A 15,689-nucleotide genomic window follows, 5' to 3' on the forward strand; every position below is an offset into this window, starting at 1 on the left:
TTTGTACATTTTACAAAAAAAATTATTTAAAAACAAGTAAGAAAATTCTAGTCGAGAGTGCTCGACTAGATACTACCCTGAACCCAACAAATAAAAATGCTCATTTAGTATGGCTGAAATTTCAATTTCAATGTATTTAAAAATATAAATAAAATACCAAACTCATTTAATAAAATATAAAAATATTTTGAAACAATTAAAAAAAAATTAACATCAGTTGCATCGATCGGGATTCGAACCGCGACTCCTCGATCGAGCGTCACGCTGCTAACACACTAGGCCACCTCACTCCTGCTAGTGGCGCTGGCAAAACTCAAATAGATTCACTGCTGCAGCGCCATCTACCAAAACTAAACGAAACTAACTGCTGATGTGATTCTAAGAATCTGCTAGAATAACCAAACTATTAAAAACGCACATAAAGTATAGTTAAAATTTCAATTTCGGTGTATTTAAAAATATAAATTAAATAGAAAACGCATTTATGAAAATATAAAAATATTTTGAAACAATTAAAAAAAATTAACATCAGTGTTGCACCGATCGGGATTCGAACCGCGACTTCTTGATCGAGCGTCATGCAGCTAACACACTAGGCCACCCCACTCCTGCTGGTGGCGCTGGCAAAACTCAAATAGATTCACTGCTGCTGCGCCATCTACCAAAACTAAACGAAACTAACAGCTGATGTGATGTTTTTGTTGTAGCTGCTGCACGTGCGTTTGTTAATTGGCCAAATATTTGATTATTTTTTAATAATTTTTGACTGAACGGAATTTAATGAAACTTTCAGCATATGATCTACATATTATATTGAATATTTGAGAAATTTAAAAAAAGAAAAATCATTCACAATTAGCTATAGAGGCATCTGATTTGAACTTGAATGTTTTTAGTCGATAAAAACATAACGGGATGATTTTTCGAATTTTAAAAGCAAACTCGACGTCCGCGCTGTATATACGGTCATTTTAAAAAAAAATTCAAGTCTCTAGCTCTTATATCTTCGGAAATCGACGCGTTCAAACATACGGACAGACGGACAGACGGACAGACGGACGGACGGACAGACGGACAGACGGACAGACGGACAGACAGACAGACGGACAGGGCCAAATCGACTCAGCTCGTCGCCCTGATCAAGAATATATATACTTTGTGGGGTCTGCCACGCCTCCTTCTGCCTGTTACATACATTTCAACAAAACCATTATACCCTGATTTCCCATTTTCAATGGGTTCAGGGTATAACAAGTAAGAAAACTCTAGTCGAGAGTGCTCGACTAGATACTACCCTGAGCCCAACAAATAAAAATGCTCATTTAGTATGGCTGAAATTTCAATTTCGATGTATTTAAAAATATAAATAAAATACCAAACTCATTTAATAAAATATAAAAATATTTTGAAATAATTAAAAAAAAATTAACATCAGTTGCATCGACCGGGATTCGAACCGCGACTCCTCGGTCGAGCGTCATGCTGCTAACACACTAGGCCACCTCACTCCTGCTAGTGGCGCTGGCAAAACTCAAATAGATTCACTGCTGCAGCGCCATCTACCAAAACTAAATGAAACTAACTGCTGATGTGATTCTAAGAATCTGCTAGAATAACCAAACTATTAAAAACGCACATAAAGTATAGTTAAAATTTCAATTTCGGTGTATTTAAAAATATAAATTAAATAGAAAACGTATTTATGAAAATATAAAAATATTTTGAAACAATTAAAAAAAAAAAACATCAGTGTTGCACCGATCGGGATTCGAACCGCGACTTCTTGATCGAGCGTCATGCACCTAACACACTAGGCCACCCCACTCCTGCTGGTGGCGCTGGCAAAACTCAAATAGATTCACTGCTGCAACGCCATCTACCAAAACTAAACGAAACTAACAGCTGATGTGATGTATTTGTTGTAGCTGCTGCACGTGCGTTTGTTAATTGGCCAAATATTTGATTATTTTTTATTAATTTTTGACTGAACGGAATTTAATGAAACTTTCAGCATATGATCTACATATTATATTGAATATTTGAGAAATTTGAAAAAAGAAAAATCATTCACAATTAGCTATAGAGGCACCTGATTTGAACTTGAATGTTTTTACTCGATAAAAACATAACGGGATGATTTATCGAATTTTAAAAGCAAACTCGACGTCCGCGCTGTATATACGGTCATTTTAAAAAAAAATTCAAGTCTCTAGCTCTTATATCTTCGGAAATCGACGCGTTCAAACATACGGACAGACGGACAGACGGACAGACGGACAGACGGACGGACGGACAGACGGACAGACGGACAGACAGACAGACGGACAGGGCTAAATCGACTCAGCTCGTCGCCCTGATCAAGAATATATATACTTTGTGGGGTCTGCCACGCCTCCTTCTGCCTGTTACATACATTTCAACAAAACCATTATACCCTGATTTCCCATTTTCAATGGGTTCAGGGTATAACAAGTAAGAAAGCTCTAGTGGAGACTGCTCGACTACGAGATCCCCTGAACACTTGGAGTAATAGCTATTTCAATAATTTTTCGCGTCTTTCAGCTTACACAAGAAACACGCACAAACACACACACACGCACGCACGCACGCACACACACACACACATACACAAACAACTACATACATATACACACACAAGCATAAACACGCACGGGCTGCAGTGTGCGCTTACTATGAGAACTTAATTGCTTAATAACTTTTTTTATGGACGTACGATCTTCATGAAACTTTCAGATTATGATTATAACATGAATATGCATGTAATTGCCACAAGTCTCTAGTATTTGAAATACGCTTTTTACAAAAGTGAGGGTGAGGGGTGAATTTAGAGGTGGGGGTACATTTTAACAAAAACCGGAATTGTATAAATTGCATATAAGCATACATTAAAAATTTGGAGACTCTAGCAATAAAGGTGTAGAAGATATAATTTTATAACTGGTTTTTGATAAGGTTTTTTATCGATCAAAAAAGATCGGGATGAGTTATCGATTTTTATTGATAAACTTGATATGCGCTCTGTAATTACGGACATTTAACAAAAATTTGAAGTCTCTAGCTCTTATATCTTCTGAAATCGACGCGTTCATACATACGGACAGACGGGCAGACGGACGGACGGACAGAAGGACAGACGGACGGACAGACGGACAGGGCCAAATCAACTCAGCTCGTCGCCCTGATCAAGAATATATATACTTTGTGGGGTCTGCCACGCCTCCTTCTGCCTTTTACATACATTTCAACAAAACCATTATACCCTGATTTCCCATTGAAAATGGGTTCAGGGTATAAAAATGGAGGAAAAAAATTTCAAAGATGGAGCTCTGATGGTTTAGATTTTATTTAGCTTTGAGGTTGAGTGTAAAGGGGGGCGCTAACCTGATGACGCGCAGTGTATATGTATATGTAATTGAACTGTTAAGGATTCAGTATGCGGTTGAGCTTAGTTGAGCTAGGCTGAGTTTTGACATTTAGTTTGAAATGGGAAGCTCCAATGTGTGAAATGTATCTTAGGATATCGACGATATTATATCCTATTCTAGTTGATAATCATTATAATTTCAAATTCAGCTCAGAAATTGCTAATAGTGATAGTTCTTCTTTACATATATATTTTTAGGCCAAATAGTCTCCTTAAAAGTGTATAAGAAAACAAAATTTGACCTCAGCAGGCATAGATATTAACAAGTTTTCAGCATTTATAGAAACTTTCCAGAAATTTTAATGTTTAAATCAAGATTGGTCTCGCCTCGGTATTAGGTAATGCATCCATGTGGGCTTTGCTTTAGTATGCTTAATTCACGGCCAGGATATGTTGAGATTTGGAAGGCTGAGAAAACTTAGACCTCTGTTGGGAGCCAGAAAGTCAAACTTCTCTCAGAAAACTAATGTCGAGACGAAAATTGTCGAGCTGCCAGTTGGCAAGGTTAAGGGCAAGCATCAGATTGGCATCACCGGACATGGATTCTATAGTTTTGAGGGCATACCCTATGGCAAGCCGCCTATTGGGAAGCTCCGGTTTTGCCTACCTCAGCCGGCGGAGCCTTGGACGGGCAAGGTTCTTGATTGCCTGAAGGAGCGTGCTGTACCAGTTCAGCAGGAAGATAGGGAGCCGGGTACTGTGACCACAATAGGCTCTGAGGACTGTCTATACTTGAACGTCTTCACTAAGCATGTGAGTGTGTGGAATTCAAATATCAGAAGGCTCGCTTATCCTTATTATATGTACTTAAATGAAGTTTGATTCGGGTAAGCCGCTTCCCGTGCTGGTTTATATACACGGGGGCGGCTTCAAGACAGGCGGGGCTACCAGGACTAAATATGGGCCGGACTATTTGATGCGCGAGGACATCGTCTATGTGCAGTTCAGCTATCGCCTGTGTGTGATGGGCTTTCTTAGCATGTCCAACGCGAAGCTGGGCGTACCCGGCAATGCGGGCTTGCACGATACGGTGCTGGCACTGCGCTGGATCAAGCAGTACATCTCGCACTTCAACGGGGACCCCGAAAATATAACCATAATGGGCACGAGTGCGGGAGCTGCCTCGGTGCACTTTATGATGTGTCTGCCGGAGACTCGCGGTCTGTTCCACCGAGCCATTATGATGTCAGGCGGTATGACCTGTCCCTGGGTGCATGTGCCGAATACGGATAAATTGTCCTGTCGCCTGGCGAACGAAAAGGGTTACAGAGGTAAAATGTCGGAGGAGTGCGTCTTGGAGTTCCTTCGCTCACAGCCCGCTGAGGATCTGGTGCAAAATAAGCTATTCGGGTCGAGGGAACTTATATTTGGGCATCTGTATCCGTTCGTGCCCACTTTGGAGCACCATGACGGTAGCGAAGGCCTGCTCAGGCGGCCTTTTCTGCAACTGATGCGGGACGCTTGGGCTAAGAATGTGCCCTTGCTGCTGGGGGGCACCTCCTTCGAAGGTCTGATCATGTATCCCTACAGCAAGCTCAACAATGGCCATATTCTAAATCTACTCAAGGAAGAGCCAACCCTAGTGCTTCCTTACGATCTGTACAGGACGCTTTCGGTACGCGAACTGACTGAGCGAGCTGCGCAGCTGGTACGCTTTCATTTTGGGCCTAGACAAATCAATACCAACAATATTGTGCAACTTTTGGATGTGAGTAAAAGAAATGCAGACGCTCGATGGGCTTAAATCAAGTTGGCTTTCCTGCTTCCAGCTATTCAGCTATAAGCTCTTCTGGCATGGAATACACCGGGCTGTGCTCTCCCGGCTGGCTTTTGCCGAGGCTCCCACCTATCTTTACAGATTCGATTTCGACTCGAGCCAACATAACTTGATGAGAATCAATTTGTGCGGAGGCGACATTCGGCGCGGTGTCTGCCATGCCGACGAGCTGGGCTACATCTTTCCTAGGGAGCTTAAGTTTAGAAATGAACTGAATGCGCCGGAATGTCTCACTATCAATCGAATGGTGGGCATTTTAACGGCATTTGCGAAAACCGGAGATCCAAACTGTGCCGAAACTAAGCCAGAGGAGTGGAAGCCCGTGACCAAAAAGACACCCTTTCATGCCATGAACATCAGCTACGACTTAACCTTCGACCGGCTGTTCGAGGAGGAAGGGCTCCAAGTGTGGAATAAGCTGTACGATAATGACAAGCGCTTGCTTTATGGTGGCTGACAACTCTTCTAAGAGAGCTAGTTCCAAATTGTGGTACCTAAATTCCAATCATATATATTTAATAAAGGTGATTTTTTTTTTTTTTTGGGAGAATTTATAGATTTTTCCATAAGAGTAAATTTATAATAAATAAAGTTTGTTACTTTGATGACCAAGCGAACTAATTTCAAATTGTGGTATGTAAATTATACATTATATACATTTAATATAATAAAAATATATGTAGATGTGATGGTTCACCATAGTGCTGATTCCTCGAATCTCTCATTGGCCTACTACTATATATATACTATATATAGATTACTACTGTATATAGAATTTATTACCTGAATTATTTATTTATATTTATTACCTAAATTCAGATTATAAGTATATATCTATAAAGATTTTTATTATTGTCTATTTTATTTTTCTTTTTTTTTTTATCATTTATTATTTTCTTGCTATCTCCTGTATTTTGTCTCCGATTTTGGTTACTTTGAGGTCGCGTTGGATGTTTCTTGTTCTAATGTACCACGGAGCCCCAGTGATCTTCCTTAAAGTTTTTGCTTGTAATACTCGCAGTTTATTCAAATGACACTGGGTCAGCAGATCCTGTCACACTAGATGAAGTAAAGCTTCTTATAGCTAAGCTGAAGCCCAATAAGGCCAGACGACTAGGCCGTAGAAATATAAGGAGAAGACTGAAACGACACCACTCTCAAGACCTACTGGATCGGGTCTTGACCTAACACCTCCAGATTTGACAAGAATATATGCATATAATATTAATAATAATATAGATTTTAAATAAATACATTTTTGTAAATATCTGTTTAGATTAAGTTACCAATTAGGTAGCGGTGCGCTAAGCTGTAAATAAATATATTTTATAATTTCTCTTAAAATCATTTATTATATAAACCTAACACTTTTCCCCACCAGTTCATTTATAGTAAATAAATTGAGATAGAATTATGAAGGGGTATAAACAATTTTAAGTAACGAATGCAACTGCTCCAATCGACAGCTGCATCACTTTTGCGATCCTCCAGTGTGTTGTGCTTTGAGCTTAAAGCTTTGCCAGAAAGCTTCTACCTTCGAAGCGCGAAACTTGTTAACAATGTGCCGGCTACAGCAGCAGCAACAACAATTTTTTAATTTTTGTTTACACCGCCGGCGCGATCAAGTGAGCCGTTGAGAGGGAGGGGAGCGGGTGGGGGAATGTCTCAACCGGCATTTGCCTTAGCTCAGCGCAAAGTTTTTAATACCTATTCGAGGCGTGTGTTGTTTAGAGGTGATAGAAAACTTGCTAAAAACAATGTTGGGCCGGCAGAGCAATTGGCAAATCAATTGATTAATTGATAAATTTAATACAGCGAACAAGTAGCCCCAGCCTCACTTGCCCGCCCACGCCTTTTACAGTAACCGCTTCAGCTCCAGCTCGCAGCTCTCAGCTCTCAGCTCCCAGCTCCCAGCTGGGCCTCTGTGTATCTGTGCACTTGAAAAGAATATATAATTTTTGTTGTGTTTTCGCTATTTTTTATTGTGTGCTGTATTTTCTCTATGTTTTGTTCTGTTTTTATTCAGTTGTTTGCTTTATTCAACTTGGTATATAGTACTACTTACATATGTATGTACATATAAGCACGCGAGTGTGGGCCTGTGCTTATATCTCTTTGACGCGCTCTGCTCGCCTGTTTTGTTCGCGTCAACAACTGAACTCAATATGGAATAAAAAATTATTGTGAATTTCAGTTTCAGTTCGGTGCTGGCGCGCAACAGTCCAAGCGATCGGTGAAAACGAAATTATATTCAAAACCACAAACGCACATACATATATAAATAGTTAATACAGCTCTCATATAGTTGGTGTCTGATATTTTGAAGATGAACAAAAACATCGGCTTTGTTGAGCGGCTGCGCTGGCGTTTGAAGTGAGTGCCACTGTGTGACCCACAATTAATCTAGATTCATTTATGTCATTATTAATGGATCAAGTACCTCGCTTGTTTAAGTTCTGGCCATCGGTTGCTCTATTCATTAGCTCACTAACTTACTTGTCTGTCTGACTCAATCAACATTTTTCTTTGAACATGTCAACATTTATTTCTGTGCAATATGATGCCAACAGCACCTTGATTATCAATAAACGTATATATGTAGGTATATAAAGTGTCGTTCTATCAGGTTTATTTCGTTTCAAATATAGATACTATATTTATTCAATTATTGTTTATTTACACATGGAACCAGTTGATAAATAATTTAATACGAATTTAGTTTTAATATCATAAAGAACTCTGCAGGCTAGGCAGATATTCCATATATCATCTGTATGAATTTCATCTATGATACACAAATATATTTATGTATAGCAAGTATTTTCCTTTGATAAATTGCAGTGAAATAGTTGTTAATAACTGACTAATAAATAAATATTGATTCGTTTAATGAATAGCTTAAGATATCATGTTTTGCACAGCAAAGTTGACTCTTTGTTGCCGCCGATAAAATGCAGTTTTATAGTAAATCAATAAAGTTTTTATGTTAACCATTAAAATGTCACATAATCCCTTAATTTATAACCTCTCAATTATTTCATACGCTCGCAAATTAATCGCTTAATCAGTTTAATGAGTAGCATATTTCGTATTTACGGCCTGTCATTAGAGCACAATTCGCCCCCGTCGAAGATATATAGAAATCTATACATACATACATATATGTACATAGATATAAACACAATTTGTTGACATTGTTAAACGTTATGCCTCTGTGTTTGCTTTCTGTTGTTTATACTTACTCTATTGCACTTGATATTCACATCAATGTATTATTAGAACTTTTCTCTAAATATGCCAAAGGCGTTGGGTTGCAATGGGATGTGGCTCGAAATGCGCATTGAATACGATAGTGCGACGAGGCCTATCGGGGCCCCCGCCTCAGAAACCGTCATGCCTGAAATGCACCCTTCCCATTCGAATTTCGAATCTCACATTTCAATTCCATATACTATTATTATATATATATTTTTGTTCTCTCAAGTTCAAGTTGTAAAGCACAATAAAGGTAATTATTCAATTAACTTTACAATTGCGATTCGTTTATCAAATAAACGCAAGATATTTTATTTGTTTAATAAATGCAATTATATTTAATTACTTGCTTGAATGCAACTGCATTTATATAATGCTTTATATGATGATGTGCAAACTTAAAGTCGACAAATGATCTATCTTATCAAAAATACCTGAGCTGATTAGCAGTGATCGAGTACAAAAGATTTTGTCTCATAAAATATAAATTTAGTAGTATTTCAGATTGAAATATATACATTACAGATGTAGATACATATATAGATAAAGAGTACAGAAATCAAATTACAAGGAAGTCCACAGGGCTGCTTATTAAGAATATATCTTAAGCCCCTCTGTGTCCAGAGTCTGAATAACAAATATTTGTTGTATTAGCTTTAATAATGTATTGTAGAAATGAAAAGAGGTTTTCACTAAGTTGAAACAAAGTTGAGGCCCAGCTGCTTGCTGTACGTGGAAATTTGAAAGTCTTCAAGTATTAAAGTTTCAAGATTCGATGTATTTATGCAAATGTGGTCAGACAGACGGATAGAAGAGCTAAGCTCTTATGTTGGTTCTAATTAAGAATAATGTTATATAAAAACATTTTTTTTTTTCGTTTTTAGGTTTTATTTCAATATATGTTTATGATAATATATATAATTTAATGATAATTTAAATGTTTTTTTTTTTTTTTTTTTTTTTTTTTTTTTTTTTTTTGTGTTAAAAAATATAGAAAGTTTGACATATTTGTCAATTTATTGTTTAATTATAATTAAAAGAAAGCGTAAGTGATTTCACAGTAAAATACAGTAGAGTCCAGACATGACGACTATAATCATATAAGTTTGTCCGGGGACGAGAATTTGCGTCGCGATAACCCTACGTATGCTATAACTGTATTATTGCAATAATATTATATGTATAATATTATAACAAAAGAATTTGGCTTATACTTTCTCTCTCTCTCTCTCTCTCTCTCTCTCTCTCTCTCTCTCTCTCTATCTCTCTCTTTCCACTTACTACTTATACTACTTATATGTATCAACTTAATAATATCAAACATAATAAATGAGTTCACTGTTTGACAAATACAACAAAAATCTTGAATGTATTGACTTGTACTGACCATATCTTAAACATATATTTACTAACAGACAAAGCAAACGAAGATCTTCAGAATTTAGCCTGTATATTCGTACTGGCTTTGCAGCAATCTCTTGTTTTGCTCCAAATGAGAATTGTTCCAATAATAGACATAATAAACATATTAACATTTATAATAATTCTACTATTTTGTCGGCCTTTGGCATGGGAGTTATGCCCGTGTGATAAGTGCAATTACTTTTACAATCGTTATATAAATAATCTCGTCTTGGCTCCACACACAGGCCGTAGATGCTGCTGTGCCTTATCTCGAGGCACGTTTCTTTATACTAGATTTTGTGTCCCGCTGATAGCTGAGAGCTACTTGACGACACAAAGTTCAGCCTGAAGTGTGGGCTCGGACTTAAGAGCCACTCTTGCCGAGTGGGGGTGGGAGGGGCATACGCCCCATGCCCAGTGTCCAGTGGCAGTTGAGTGCATTGTAGCGTGACCGAGCAGTTGGCTTGTCAGCCGGTGTTCATTTATCACTGACAGACGTGCCCGGTTAACTGGATGTGCATGCCAATGCTCCAGTTAGCTCCACAAGCTGCAGCTGAGGCGGCGGCAGAGGCGGATGTGGAGGCTGTTGTCTAGTTGATGGGCTGACGATATGGTAAATAGCAGCAACGGTAGCCACAGCAGCCGCATCAGCAAAATAATTTCAATTTAATGCTAATTAAAGCAAATAAGAGTGCTCAAGGGGCGAGTGGGAGCGACACAGCGATGCCCTGTAGGCAAACGAAAAGTGTGAAAAGTGTGAACAAATGAAAGAAGGTTGAGCGAGTCGAAAGGGAAATACCCTTCCTTACATCAAACAAAGTAAAGACTAACAATATTAAATGAAGATATAAACCATTTATATATAAATAAATTTACTATTACCATTTCAAAACACTCCACTTAGTCTCTCGCTGCGTATGCAGGGTATCATAATTAAAATGAGCTCAGGGGCGACCAAAATATCAAATTATCTAGGCTCACACATATACAATATGTACATGCAAATATAATGCTCACTCCATTATTATTATTATGTAAATTTGTCATATTTTACAGAACAATCGAGCATAAACTCCAACAATATCGTCTGACCACAAATGAGCCGGTCGTCACCGACACGGAATATGGCAAAGTGCGGGGCGTTAAGCGGTTGACCATCTACGATCTGCCCTACTTTAGCTTTGAGGGCATACCCTATGCCCAGCCGCCCGTTGGGGAGCTGCGTTTCCGTGCCCCGCAGCGACCCACGCCCTGGGAGGGCGTACGGGACTGCACCCAGCCCAAGGACATGGCAGTGCAGGTGAATTTCGTCTTCGACAAGGTCGAGGGCTCCGAGGATTGCCTCTATCTGAATGTCTACACGAATAATGTGAGTGAGTGCTTGAATAAATAGAAACGGCAATTGCATTCGATCTACCCTGCTAAACAGCTGAGTCCAGCCAAGCCACGCCCAGTTCTGGTCTGGATACATGGCGGCGGCTTCATCATTGGCGAGGCCAATCGCGACTGGTACGGCCCGGACTACTTTATGAAGGAGGATGTTGTGCTGGTCACCATTCAGTATCGTTTGGGTGCTCTAGGTAAATTCGAAAGCTGAATACCTGAATCTCACCTGGTTCCATTCTAATGATGCATTACTTTAAGGCTTCCTCAGCTTGAAAACTCCTGGCTTGAATGTGCCGGGCAATGCGGGTCTCAAGGATCAGGTGATGGCTCTGAAGTGGATTAAGAACAATTGCGCCAGCTTTGGCGGCGATCCCGATTGCATAACGGTGTTTGGCGAGAGTGCTGGAGCTGCCTCCACCCACTACATGATGCTGACGGACCAAACGCAGGGACTCTTCCATCGTGGCATCCTGCAGTCGGGCAGCGCCATCGCGCCTTGGGCCTTCAATGGCGACATTACGTCGCGCGCCTTCCGGATTGCCAAGCTGGCGGGCTACAAAGGCGAGGACAACGAGAAGGATGTGCTACAGTTTCTGCAGACAGTGCGCGCCAGGGACCTGATACGCGTGGAGGAACAGGTGCTGACGCCCGAGGAGCATGCGAACAAGGTGATGTTTGCCTTTGGCCCCGCACTGGAGCCATATGCCACGCCCGAGTGCGTCCTGCCGAAGCACCCGCTCGAGATGATGAAGACCGCGTGGAGCAACTCGATACCCATGATGATAGGCAACACCTCGTACGAGGGTCTGCTCTGGGTGCCAGGTGAGTGGGAAGTTCATTCTCCCGCTGGAGTACAAACTGAAAATTTGCCTATGCAGAGGTCAAACTGATGCCCCAGGTGGTGCAGCAGGTGGACTCAGGCACGCCCTTCGTCCCCCGCGAGCTGGCAGCGATCAACAGCGAAAAGGTCAGCAGCTGGGGTCAGAAGATACGCAGCGCTCATTTGACAGGCGAGAAGGCGACACCTGATAATTACATGGATGTAAGTTGCTTCAATCAATTTGATTGAGTGAGTATAGGAACTTGACTGATTGACTGAGTGGCTCCGAACAAAAGAAGACTTATTAATTGATAAACGGAGTGATTGATTTAGCAATCGGACTTTTTATGATTGATTGACTGATTGGTATGCTAAAGTGATTGATTAGATTGATTGACTGATAGATTGCATGAGAGACAGATATAACTGAATGACCGATTTGATTGATTCAATGATTGTCAAAGTAATAAAAACTGACATGACTGCTTGATTGATAGAGCCCATGATTGTCTGAGCAGTAGAGGTAATGCCTGATGGCCTGATTGTTTGTTGTGCTATTCAAATGATTGATTGACTGATTAATAGATGAATACATGATTTGATTGATAGACCCACTATATTACCGGCCAGTGATTGAGCAATAAACTTATTTTGTTTGCTCATAAGAGACTAAAATTAATATATATTATAATTAAGACTAACTTAAAGCTTAGTCACTGACAATTTGAGCCTTCCGTTTAATATATGACCGCTCTAATGACAGATTTTCTGATGCAGCTTGAACCACAGCAGCTAACATATCTCTCTCATATTCATATACTACATATATATTTGTCTCTCTCTCTCTCTCCCTTTCTCATACAGCTCTGTTCCATTTATTATTTTGTCTTTCCTGCTCTGCGCGTGGTCCGCTCGAGACACGCCCATGCCGCTGGCTCGCCCGTATACTTCTATCGCTACGACTTCGATTCGGAGGAGTTGATATACCCGTACCGTATCATGCGTTACGGCCGTGGTGTCAAGGGCGTCAGTCATGCGGACGATTTGACGTATCAGTTCACCAGTCTCCTGGCACACCGCATGCCGAAGGAGAGTCGGGAGTACCGTAACATTGAGCGCACGGTGGGCATCTGGACACAGTTTGCGAGGACCGGCAACCCGTACAGCTCGGAGATCAATGGCTTGGACATGATTACCTGGGATCCGGTGCGGAAGAGCGACGAGAGCATCAAATGCCTAAACATTAGCGATGAATTGAAGTTTATTGAGCTGCCCGAATGGCCGAAGCTGAAGATCTGGGAGAGTCTCTACGATGATAACAGGGCGCTGCTGTTCTAATAGACGAATGCCTTAACTAAACTATGTAATTGCTGAAATACGAATTTGTACATAAATCCGGCTGTATTGAGTTGATAGAAATAAACAATTGGTGGATTGTTTTAACAATTAAATAGAATAACAATATTTCACAATATAGGCTTTCAAAATTCACTCAACAATAGTCCGAAATTATTTGCATTTAGAAATTCTATAGCTCCCCAAAAAATAACTAAAAATACAAAAAAAAAAAAATTAATAAATTAAAACTATGTCCGCGTCGCATCGTTTAAGTCGCGAGCTTAGCGATATCATGGCCGCCAAGTCGAAGGTCCTGCGCAATGTGGAAGCCTCAGATGAATCCTTGCTGCTGTGGACCGGACTGTTGGTGCCGGAGAAGGCGCCTTACAACAAGGGTGCCTTTCGTATCGAGGTTAGCTTCCCTGCCCAGTATCCGTTCATGCCGCCGAGAATACTGTTCAAGACCCAGATCTATCATCCCAATGTCGATGAGAAGGGCCAGGTGTGCCTCTCCATAATAACGGCCGACAACTGGAAGCCGACAACGCGCACCGAGCAGGTGTTTCAGGCTCTCATCGACATTGTGCACAATCCCCAACCAGAGCATCCGTTGCGCTCCGATTTGGCCGAGGAGTTTGTCAAAGATCACAAGAAGTTCATGAAGTCCGCAGAGGAGTTTACCAAAAAGAATGCCGAAAAGCGTCCCCAATAAATTGAAATACATATAGGCCTGGCCTGGGCGACACACACTCACTTTTCGTTTAACCTAAATTCCATATATATACGTACATATATATATATATATATTCATATATATATGTGGTATCCCAAATAATTATTCCTGTCCTTTGTTGGCGATTCAATTAAATTTACAAGCTGCTTGACGCACACAATCCCACAAATACAACCTGAGCTATTACCTGGATACAACTCAACGTATCTAACTGTGCCTCAGTCCGAACGTGCTCCGCTTGTCCAGTTATTTATATGCCTAGAGCCGGCCAGCCAGGCTAGTACTACATAATTCACCGTCTGCGGACTGCGAGCTCTGACAATTGTCGAGTTCTCTGCTTCGCACAGCATCTGCCAGGCAGAGTTACCTGAATTTAATGCCAAGCTCTATGGCTGTCTGTGTGGCTTAATTATGTGGTTTAATTCATTTAAATTGTCTGTCTTATTCGAATAGGAGTATTAGCATATATTAAGAATAAGTACTAGTCTATATAATTATGATTCTACTACTATTTTTAAGTAAGTTAAGTATTTTATTAGGTAAACGTAATATAAGAATTGGTTATTAATTGCAATTAGCATCTAGGCTAGAATAATTAATAGTACTCTTAGTATTGCTTCTAATATCATCAGGCTGAGTTTCAGCATTTGTATAAGAACAAATACTTTTAATACAAGATTATAATAGGTATTAGATTTACTTTTAGTCTTAGTATTAGTACTGTTGGTAAAAGTATTATCAGCATTCGTATTATTTGTTCAGATACTGCTTTTAGTATAAATATTAGAATTAAAAAGCTAGTGCTAGTGCTAGTATTAGTATGATTCCTACTACACTTACCTTGTTAATATTTTCATACGTACAGAATATAATTATTAGTTTTGTTTGTGTGTGTGGTAGAGGTAAGTAAAAATACATTTTGCACCATCAGTCAGGTCGTCACTCTGGCTATTGTATCAAACTGCTTTACCGGTTAAAATTCTCTTATTCTAGGGCTGTTTCCAACCTTAGATTCAGGAGCTATCCCGCATTAACCTTCAAGGTGGATCTTTTACTCTTATTGAGCAATGTCATATGTTTGCCTGTGTCCTGGTAATATTTGCTCTGCCGCAGAATCTATTTCCAAGCATCTATGCTGCTACACATTTATTTATCTATAGTCTCTACTTTATTCTTTAAGCTTCTGCCAAGCTGAGTCTCTCTTCTGGCCATTTTTCGTAGCTAAAGAAAGTGTGCTCGTCATCCATTTTCACAGTAAATGTTTTCCACATTTTATTTGGGTATTTTCGCAGTTCATGCAGAGCATTTGTGTGAAATAAAGAAAAGTTTCCAAATTATTGCTTTTTATGAGCGAGAGCGTTTCTATAGAATATGAGCATGTTTCACCGTGCTAGCCATTTATCTACTGCTCATACCTTCCGTATGATCATCATGTCTATCATAAGGCTACAATTAACTGTCGAACGATCTTTGCTGTTTACTTCATGAACTCTCGACTTTACTGGCGCAACCAAGTCAACTCGACTGACTG

The 15,689-nt window shown here is 39.9% G+C and overlaps 3 protein-coding genes across 3 annotated transcripts; all 3 read left to right on the plus strand.

Moving 5' to 3' along the window:
- Positions 1-3,529: 3,529 nt before the first annotated feature.
- On the plus strand, positions 3,530-5,827 carry alpha-Est6 (alpha-Esterase-6). Its single transcript, XM_018018706.2, has 3 exons — positions 3,530-4,198; positions 4,263-5,153; positions 5,215-5,827. Exons 1-3 carry the CDS (start codon positions 3,836-3,838, stop codon positions 5,677-5,679), a joined length of 1,719 nt encoding a protein of 572 aa, XP_017874195.1. The 5' UTR covers positions 3,530-3,835; the 3' UTR covers positions 5,680-5,827.
- Positions 5,828-7,394: 1,567 nt separating this feature from the next.
- On the plus strand, positions 7,395-13,549 carry alpha-Est7 (alpha-Esterase-7). Its single transcript, XM_018018707.2, has 6 exons — positions 7,395-7,595; positions 10,938-11,250; positions 11,311-11,461; positions 11,526-12,089; positions 12,146-12,309; positions 12,952-13,549. Exons 1-6 carry the CDS (start codon positions 7,549-7,551, stop codon positions 13,423-13,425), a joined length of 1,713 nt encoding a protein of 570 aa, XP_017874196.1. The 5' UTR covers positions 7,395-7,548; the 3' UTR covers positions 13,426-13,549.
- Positions 13,550-13,627: 78 nt separating this feature from the next.
- On the plus strand, positions 13,628-14,174 carry Ubc84D (Ubiquitin conjugating enzyme 84D). Its single transcript, XM_018018714.2, has one exon. It carries the CDS (start codon positions 13,676-13,678, stop codon positions 14,135-14,137), a length of 462 nt encoding a protein of 153 aa, XP_017874203.1. The 5' UTR covers positions 13,628-13,675; the 3' UTR covers positions 14,138-14,174.
- The last annotated feature ends 1,515 nt before the right edge of the window (positions 14,175-15,689 follow it).

This window comes from Drosophila arizonae, chromosome 2 (genome assembly GCF_054131065.1).
Source record: "Drosophila arizonae isolate 15081-1271.41 chromosome 2, UAZ_ARI_1.0, whole genome shotgun sequence".
Lineage (NCBI taxonomy): Eukaryota > Metazoa > Arthropoda > Insecta > Diptera > Drosophilidae > Drosophila > Drosophila arizonae.